This window comes from Ochotona curzoniae, unplaced genomic scaffold (genome assembly GCF_017591425.1).
Source record: "Ochotona curzoniae isolate NIBS_2020 unplaced genomic scaffold, NIBS_Ocur_1.0 scaffold_3171, whole genome shotgun sequence".
Classification (NCBI taxonomy): Eukaryota; Metazoa; Chordata; class Mammalia; order Lagomorpha; family Ochotonidae; genus Ochotona; species Ochotona curzoniae.
Genome location: NW_024467104.1, coordinates 434,034 through 444,325, shown reverse-complemented (window position 1 = coordinate 444,325; position 10,292 = coordinate 434,034). Strand labels below are relative to the sequence as shown.

Genomic DNA, 10,292 nt, shown 5'->3' with positions numbered 1-10,292 from the left:
GAGGAAACAAAGCCCCAATCCTGCTCTTTGAACATATAGATACAGTTGGGTCAGATGGCATGGGTGTGTGATGAGCACTGCTCCTCGGTTAGCAAGGCTACGAGGAGTGTCTGGCTGAGGGGCAAACCCAGCAGAATGTCTCTGGTCACCTCATTGCTGCTTCACCCCATTGTATGGACACTCAATCACCCTCTGGTGTTTCATAGAATTCTCCTGAGGGTGTTGTTGCTTTTCTGCAAATGTGAGTTGATTCCTGTAACTAGTACAACACCTCAAACTGATCAATCATGCTATGGTAAAAGCGTCTTTAGCAACTTAAGGCAATGACACACAGCTGAAAGCATGCAATAGTACAATTGAGCCCACAATGCCTCCAAACATCCTGTTATGTGTTCACCTTGGTGCTGGAGCTTTCCCTAATATAAGTAATGTTTTCCTTAAGAAATGGCTTGATAATATCTTGGAACAGATAGCAATCATGGAGGTACAAAGAGTTTGTTTAACATAAGCCTCAAACTGCTACAACACATGAAATGACACATTTTGGTTTCTCACTAAATGTGAACCCCCCCAAAATGGCTTAAAACTTCCACCTTATATTGGCACTTATATTTAGAGAAAGCAGTTTATAAAAACTTCTACCTTATACTGGCACTCATATTTAGGGAAATAAAACAATATATAAACATGAAAAAGAGTTTATTGTAAAGGCCTTCTGTTTGTAGAATGGCTGAGTTGCCCTGATCCTTTTCAATGTCCTTTAACAAAAGAACAAAAAACAATTGAAATCAGTACTTTGTGGAGGTGATGGTAAATAATGCATGATTGATTATAAGTTTTTTTTAAAGATTTATTTGTTTTTATTACAAAGTCAGATATACAGAGAGGAGGAGAGATAGAGAGGAAGATCTCCTGTCCGATGGTTTACTCCCCAAGTGAGCACAACAGTCAGTGCTGTGCCAATCCAAAGCCAGGAGCTAGGAACTTCCTCCAGGTCTCCCATAAGGGTGCAGGATCCCAAAGCATTGGGCCGTCCTTGACTGCTTTCCCAGGCCACAAGCAGAGAGCTGGAAGGGAAGTGGAGCTGCCGGGATTAGAACTGGCGCCCATATGGGTTCCCAGCGTGTTCAAGGTGAGGACTTTAGCTGCTAGTCCATGCCACTGGGCCCGATTATTTGTTTTAATAAATAATCTATGATATATGCTTTTATAAGTTCCTTTCATTTATGAGCTTTCCTTTTAATTCTATACTCTTGATATTTTAAGTGATATTAGTTTGTTCGTGTTTAGTGACAACTGATTTTGGATATAAGTAAACCACTTGTTTAACTGCATGTGCTGCCAAACACAGAGTTCCTGGCTTCAACCAGGTAACTGCAGGTTCGAATGAATAGTAGCTTGCTGAAAATATTTTCTCTGAAGTAAAATAATAATGATGTTTTTAGGATCATTTTTGTAATCATTCTCTTATAATGAAGTAAAATGAAACAATTGGATGTTGTACAAAAGCTTGTGGTGATTTGTGTATAAATAAAGAAGGCATTTTTTCTGATTTGTCCATTATAAGCATCATGATGTAGTGGTCCATGCCGTCTCGTCCTCTTTGCATCCTTTGCAAGCGCACCAGTCAGCCTGAACTGGTCTCCAGTAACCTGCCATTTGGTTGGTAATTACAAGGGTTTATATATTTGTCAAACTCACATATTGTATATTTAAGATGGTCCCCTTGATAGTATATAAACTATATGTTCATCAGTTCACAAGAAAACATGCAAAACTATTTTCGCAGTTTTTCCCTTTCCTTTCTCTACTGATCTACTAAACTCAAAGTTTTATTTCAACATCGTAATTATTTACATTATAACACATTTCATCAATATTATTATCATTCAATGATCTTTAATGGTAACATTTTTCAGAAAAGATAACCAGGAGAAGTTATTAATTGGTTTGCTCATACACTAATTATGAGGAAAGAACTCAACTGTCTGGCGTTAATTGGCCCTGTGACTTGCCATGTGCCTGGACTACCTGTACTAAAGAGCTCACTGAGCAAACACTTTAGTGATGAGTGCAAAGAACCGTCATCATTGTAGTTATAAAGGTTGGCATTCTGAATCTTAAGAAAAAACTGTTCATATTTACAGAAGGAATAACAGGTGTTTGTTTCATTTGTTAATTTCTGGAGGGAACACTGTGCGGGTAACAGAGCTGAATTTAAAGACATTTGTAGGTGGAAGAGTTTGGATATGTTTGTTTTATTCTAGGACATTCTAGAAATCAAAGAAAGATATTTTCTACTGCTGGTATTTTAGATCCTTTAGTAGAGTCTGGTTCTGGCCGTCTGGAAAGCGTTGTCTGGCTGTGGGGTATCTTCGCACTCGTAGCTTTTGCAGAGTCGCATGTACAGGGTGCAGTCTAAAGCCCAGTTGGCCCAGTGCAAATGCAAGGTCCATGCTGCAGCTTCACAGTCAAGCAGGATTTAAGAAGAGAAAATCATGAGCCATCTAATGGATGCCACTTCTCTTTTATGAGAAAAAAGGGTAAGTTTTCAAGCCCATTGAATTACTTCCTTTTGCCTCTCATGCAGGAACTGGCAGCTGCTGTTTTCTGGTTTTGTCTACTGAAAGCAAATTCCAGGGGCATCATTCCACACAAGGGGTGAAAAAGTTTGTCACTGACAATTCCAGACTGCTTTATACATCAGCTCTGTCATAACAATGAGACACAATAACAGGGGCAGATGTATTGTTTCTAATACTTGCAGACTTTAATTTGCAACATTTCCAGGCAGCACAAGGACAGGAACTTCCTTCCAAGGACAGGGACACATGCAATCAGTCTCGGCACTGGCGACACTTAATATGCTGATCCTGATCATATCAATGTTGGTTTTTGAGGACCTATTGTCACACCTGAATGCTACCCACCTTCACTGTGGGGTTTGGGTCATGAACAATGTGAGGAGTTGGGGAGAGAGAAGCAAAAACTTTCAGGAATATTCTAGAATAAATTCTAAGGTCCTTTCCTCCTCCTGCATTATGATTTTTGCCTTATCCTTATTCTTTCGCCTTATCTGTACTTTTTTCTCACAATTACTTTTCAAGCATGCATGCAAACTCAATTAAAAAAAGAAGAAGAAAGAAAGCACATTTTCTTTAAGCTATCCTGAAGTTCAAATCTGTTTGAATCAGGATACATGCTGAAATAGCAGAGACTGCAATCATTATTTGTATCTGGTTTTGTGACTTTTTCTTGATCTTACATAGATGATTTACATCTGAAAAACTTGGCTATAGATCAGCTTTTTCCACTTTGTCCTCTGTTCAGACGTAGAAATGGAGAATGGGAGCGGCAGGTAAGGGCAGAGAACATCACCAGACAGAGAGACAGGAAGTACTCAAGCACTGAGTCTGTCTATGCTTACGATGGGTACAAGCAAGACGTGGCTGAAACCTAGGTGAACAGAAGCAGTGTGAGTACAAGGTGGAAGCCAGCTGGACGCAGAGGATTAGGGACCATGGTGAGATTCTCCTTCGTTGTACATGGAAACCACTGTAATTATTTCACTGAAGGTTTGAATCATCCTATCCTAAAGTCCCCACAATACATTTTTGAGAGATAGTACCCGGACGAGAAGCAGGAGTAGAGGAAATAAGTGAGAAGAGATACTAATAACTGATTAGGAGTCCTCACTACCTATACAGTGAGAATAACTGTTTGAGTGTGACTGAATGAGGATCCAATCACATGATTCTAGAATTAGCCATTGCAATACCGGTGTTTATAACATCTCAATCTGAATGTCTGATTTATTCTTAATACATTGCATTATCTACTTCTCCTAGAAACCTACAGAAAGATTATATTATTTATAATACTGTTATGTTTCTATAGTATTATAATTGTATGTAAAATATATAATTTACAGTATTATTTTCCATGTGAGTACCACTGGACTTATTACATGTCAAACAGCTGGGTAGTTCTGCGGTTTGAGTCCAGGCATTGTGGTTGCATATCTGACTTCTCTGTTAATACACTTGCCTTTCATCTCTGGCTTTGAATATTTCTGTTTCTGAAAACTTGTTTGGGAATCTGAATTTTAATTGAATACATAATGCATCTTTTTGCATGAATTTTCACTCTTCTCTGACAATTTGATCCTTTAGGAAATTGTTCCATATTCCATAAAAATGGAAAAATTATAAAAGCAAAGAAACAATTTTCAGAAAGTGCTTTAGTAAAAACTGTCTTAGATATTAAGATAGCAAACCAGAAGAAATTATGAAAGCCATTATATTGTTGAGGAGCAGTTTATCTCTGTTAACCTGGTAAAGTAATAATATAGCATAAAAAATAATTTTTAGCCATAAGCTCTATCTTCAAACACAAGCACAGTGAGCATATTTGTACACAAAAAAATGACAGAGCTATACACATATGCACATATTGCTATGTTTCTGGAAGACCACATAGGGGAAAAAAAAAGTTGTTATTTCTGGAGCACAGGTTATCAAATCAAAGTTTGGAAAGACTTCTTTTTTCCAAGTTGCTCTGCTTACCTGGAATATTTGACCATCATCATGAACAATTGTAATAGACAATTGAAAGGTAAATTATAATATTTATCAATAATAGCGAGTAAATCCAACTTTTGGATAACAGAATCATACTCAAAAAAATTGTTCTAAAGGTTCTATAAATACTTCCAATAAACACATAGATTATCCCATCACTAAACTGATAAAATATATAAAGAGTGGAATAGTTGCTACAATACTATGCTGAAAATCACAAAACAATGTGATATTTTATGATTTCAGTCATAGAAATTATAAATATTCGAACCCCAAATAGAATAAATATAAAATCATATGCTGCTACTGTGTAATTATTTTCAAATCATTTTTCAAAAATATATCCTAGGGAAATAGGATTCATATATTAAGAGGTACACATACGATTATTCAAAAACATCACTATGAAGGTTGTAGATACAACAGAAATTTCATACGACTTCAGACCCATACACAGATAAGCTCAACATTCTGATAACACAATCGTGTGACTAAAAGAATAAAGTGTAGTTTACTTCCTTTATTCCAGCTTCAAAGTACTACTCAGATATTTGTATATTGTTAACAAACTTATCCTGAAATTCTTGAACTAAAGAATACTAGCAAAAGTTGTCAAATAGATTCCTTGTAAAGTTGATTTTATCAGAAACACTACTAGTGTCTAAAATAATGGACCCAAAAATGATTGAGTTGACCAGAGATTTTTTTAACAATGGTTCTGTTACACTATTAGTGCTTAATTGTATTTAAATAGTGGCTTTCACATTTTAAAGCACAAATATGCACAAAAATGTATGCATATGCATATATTCTTAATTCTATGGAATTTAAATATGTGTATTTTGTTTTTTTAATATGTAAAGTCTGAGGTTGAAAGTTGTTAAGTCTGTCCCAAGAAATACAAAAGCTCCTCATTTCTTAATCTGCCTAGGATTTAAAACCTGTTTATTATTTTTTTCCCAAAATGCAAAGTTTTGGTCCAACCTAATTTGTTTGAACGTATTGAGCATTTGCAAATCTAGGTAAAGCAGATTTTTCTCTCCTGAAAGTTGAATTGGAGGCTATAGAACTGGGGGAAAAAAAGAGAGGGATATAAAAGCCAGCCCACTGATCTTTCTAAGATTTCATCTCTTTTCTTCTTGCAGGTTAAACAATTGTTAAAGGTGTAAAATCCATAGCCACTAATAAAGTGATGAATAGCAGCGTAACTGAGTTCATTCTGTTTGGGTTGACACAGGATACTGGAAAACAGAAGACAATATTTGGTATCTTCCTGATTCTTTACCTTGCAACTCTGTTGGGAAACTTTCTCATCGTAGTGACTATTAAAACCAGCCAGGCCCTTGCAAGCCCCATGTATTATTTTCTATTCTACCTTTCATTTGCTGATGCTTGCTTCTCTACAACCACGGCCCCAAGACTGATCGTGGACGCCCTTTCTCAGAAAAAGATCATCTCCTATAATGAGTGCATGACTCAGGTCTTTGCAGCCCATTTCTTCGGATGCATGGAGATTTTTGTGCTCATCCTCATGGCCTTCGATCGTTATGTAGCCATCTGTAGGCCCCTGAGATACACAGTCATCATGAACCAGCGGGTCTGTGGTGTGCTGGTAATACTGGCCTGGCTGGGATCTTGCATCCATTCTTCAGCACAGATTTTCCTAGCTTTGAGGTTGCCTTTCTGTGGCCCAAATGTAATCGATCACTATTTCTGTGATTTGCAGCCTTTGTTAAAGCTTGCCTGCATGGATACATATGTGGTAAATCTGCTGGTTGTATTGAATAGTGGGGCCATATGCATGGTGAGTTTCCTGGTCCTGCTCATCTCCTATGTTGTCATCTTACACTCTCTGAGAAACCACAGCACAGAAGGGAAGCGAAAAGCACTTTCCACATGTACATCCCACTTTATCGTGGTTGTTATCTTTTTTGTTCCATGCATATTTATTTACACACGTCCACCAACCACTTTTCCAATAGACAAGATGGTGGCTGTGTTTTATACAATCGGGACACCCTTACTTAACCCTCTGATCTATACGCTGAGGAATGCAGAAGTGAAAACTGCCATGAGAAAATTGTTGTGTAGAAAAGTATAAATTCCATTGATAAACATCTATTATTATTACTTTAACTGTTTTCTTACAGTTTATGTTACTGCATGATCTATAAAGAGAAAATACTATTTAAAAACATTCAATGCATTGGTGTATACATCTGTGTAGACATACACACACCACACAGTGTTTTCTGAAATATTGCAAAGTGTATGAATGCTTGGAGCTCATAATCACTTGGACAAACCTTGATAGCCCTTACTTGAATTCTGCCTACAGTTGATACTATCCACAAGCTCTCTCCTTATGCAAACTGAAATGGCAACTTTCTTTCGAATATAATGTTTTGTCTGCAAAGAAATACTCTAACAGATCCTGGTGCGATAGTCTAGTGGCTATAGTCCTCGCTTTGAACATGCCGGGATACCATATGGGTGCCAGTTCGTGTCCCAGAGGCCCTGCTACACATCCACTCCCTGCTTGTGACCTGGGAAAGAGGTTGAGGATGGCCCAAAGCCTTGGAACCCTGTACCCACATGAGAGACACAGAAAAAGCTCCTGGCTTTGGATCAGCTCAGCTACAACCATTGTGGCCACTTGGGTGGATCCCAAACTATAGCAATTCCTAGAATGACCAATGAAAACCCATAAGTAAGACCTCTTGGGTATGATAGGTACGGTCAATTACCCATCCACATTCTGAAGTTTTCACATCAATTTCCAACATGAAGAGTAAAACCAAGAGAGCATTGGGTTCAGCAAATATGCACATGGATATGATCATCATAAGTGGTGATGAGAAAAGGGGTAGAATGGGAGAAATGTAGTTTTCTTATATTTTGAAGTAAATTTTTATTGGATACACTGTAGCTTAGCTTCCTGTTTCTGTGTTTAGCTGGACACCAATAGTATGAAAGAAACAATTTGTTTTGCCATTAGTCATATGTAAGAACTCAAAATTCAGTCATGAGAAATATCCAATATTTATTAGGTCATGTCTAGTGTTTCTCAACTTTGTACTCTTAGTTTTATATAAGAATACTTTAAACTGCTAATTCATCTTTAAGACACTTTACTAAGTGACTTTCAAAACAGTTATGGATAAAAATAATCAAAAATAAATCTGATCTGATGTAAGAACAAATTTGAAATTAATGCATAATTTTTCAAAATGCACATTTTCCATAATCTTTTGAATACATTTTGTTTGAACGGCTTTCAGAATACTTTTGACCCAAACTGGAAATGCCTTTTTAAAAATAGTGTTAATTTTTTTTTATTTGAAAGTCAGAGCTAGAGGGAGAAATTAGAAGAGCTTTTCCACTTGATGGTTCAATGTGCAGATGGCCAGAAGTGCCAGGACTTGGCCAGGGTCAAGTCCGGATTTAGAATCTTCATCCAGAGCTCTCACATGGATGTCAGGGACCCCACTATTTGGGCCATTGTCCACTTCTTTTCACAGGCCAAGTCTAGGAAGCTATTGTGGAATCGAATCATTCAGGACATGAATTGGCAAATATGGGATGCTGGTATCAGAGGAAACAGCTTTACCTGCTATACCACAATGCTTACCTTCAAACATAGTAATACCTCCATAATGTACAATCAATGCTATCATCCTCGACATCTCACTCTTCCTGCCATGCTATTTCAATTCCCACGTTTATGATTTCAATCATATTTGGCACCAAGAAATTCCACTTTAAGATGTAAGAGGAAATACCTGATATACTATGCATGAGCCTTCCACCCACCGAGCATAGATCACAGTCACTTTACTCCAGTGATTCCCAGTAATTCTGACATACGCTGGAGCCTGCACAGTGAGCGCTGTCATTCCAACTACAGTTGTCAGAACTCTGAATATTACACTCACCTTTCTTGTTGAGTAATCATCATGCTCCTTATTTTACACCTTAGAATTGTATTTTTAAAGCATTTGAATCCTGTTCTATCAATCTTATATTTAAGTGCAACTGTTCTTTACGTAAGCAAGACATAAGAAAAGTCAAATTGTAATTCCTAGTTTGTGTTACTCCTTTAATGCAAAGGGAGCAAGTTTTTATCTGCGCTTGATGCAAAACTCAAAACATTCACAAATTATCTCATTACAACATAACACAAAGCCCTAAATCATCTAGGTTTTTCACAGGGCCTCAGTTGAAATTAAAATGATTAATTTGTGATATTAAAGAGTCATAAGTACCCCTTTTCTGATTTAAGCTTCAACTTCAGAGACTAAAAGAAAACCTTGGAGCTGGGGAAATGGCTCAGTGGTTAAGTTCATACCTTTCAAGCACCTGTTTGGGTGCTGGTTCGTTTCCTGGCTGCTACACTTTCCATGGGCACTTACCAGTCCCCTGCTTGTGGCCAGGGAAAGCAGTAGGAGGATGGCTCAAAGTCTTGAGACTCTATACCCATGTTCAAGATCTTGAGGACGCTCCTGGCTCCTGGTCAGCTCAGCTCTGGCCATTGTGGCCATTTGCGGAATGAAACAGTAAGTGGAGGATCTTTCTGTATCTCCTTCTCTCTCTGTATTTGCCTTTCCAATAAAAATAATAATAAATCTTAAAAAGAAAAAAAAAAAACCTAGAAGAGATTACAAGGCATGGGAATAGCAATTAAGACTCAGCTGAGTTGTCTTTTTAACAAGCTGACACACAGTTCTGGGCCTATCACTGTTGCTAGCCTGTTATCAATCTTCCTTTAGATGATTGTTTTTTACAGGACTCTTTAAATTCTTTCTTTGGTTTTCTAATTTTAGCATTCTCAACATAGGAAAATATGTCTCTTCCTCAGCCCAGACCACAGGGAACCAGCAGTCATCTTGAAGCAGCTCTTTATTTCATTTCTCTCTTTTTAAAGTTTAGTTATTTTTATTGAAAAGGTAGGTCCACAGAAAGAATGATCTTCCATCCTCTGGTTCACTCCCCAAATGGTCACAATGGCTGGAGCTGAGTCAATCCAAAGCCAGGAGCCAGGAGCATCTTCACTGCTTTTCCAGCCCATAAGCAGAGAGCTGGATGGGAAGTAGAGCTGCCCGGACATGAACAGGATTCCATGAGAAAACCCAGAGCTTGAAGATGCAAGATTAGCCAATTGAGCCACTGTACCATGTCTGAATTCCTATATATTTTTTCCTTCATCTCTTCTTTCTTCCTTTTTGAAAAGATTTATTTATCTTTATTGGAAAGCCACATCAGATTTACAAAGAGAACAAGACACAAAGAAAGATCTTCTATCTCCTAGTTCACTCCCCAAATGGCTTCAATGGCCAAATATAAGCTGATCTAAAACCAAGAGCCAGGAGCTTTTTCTGAGTCTTTTACACAGGTGCAAGGTCCGAAGACTTTGGGCCATCTCCTACTGATTTCTCAGGCCACAAGCTGGGATCTGGTGGGATATGGAGCAGCAGGGACATGAAACTGCACCATATGGGATCCTGGTGCTTGCAAGATGAAGATTTAGCCATTGAGCTATTGCACTAAGCCCCAGTTATTACTCATAATTGAAATGTTATTATTTTATGGTGCAATTCTATAGACTCTGGGATTCCCCTCCCTGCCCCACCAAATCCTCCTTCTCCCACTTACTCCCTACATATTATTACAGTAATATAGTCCTTCATGAACAGTCCTAAGTCTGTCCTTCTG

The 10,292-nt window shown here is 37.8% G+C and overlaps 1 protein-coding gene across 1 annotated transcript; it reads left to right on the top strand.

Annotated features, from left to right (window-relative positions):
* The first annotated feature begins 5,772 nt into the window (after positions 1-5,772).
* On the top strand, positions 5,773-6,681 carry LOC121172191 (olfactory receptor 4C11-like). The gene has a single exon (XM_041004035.1). It carries the CDS (start codon positions 5,773-5,775, stop codon positions 6,679-6,681), a length of 909 nt encoding a protein of 302 aa, XP_040859969.1.
* The last annotated feature ends 3,611 nt before the right edge of the window (positions 6,682-10,292 follow it).

Coding starts and splice junctions, on each gene's coding strand:
- LOC121172191 (XM_041004035.1), top strand. CDS start 5,773: ATGAATAGCAGCGTAACTGAGTTCATTCTGTTTGGGTTGACACAGGAT.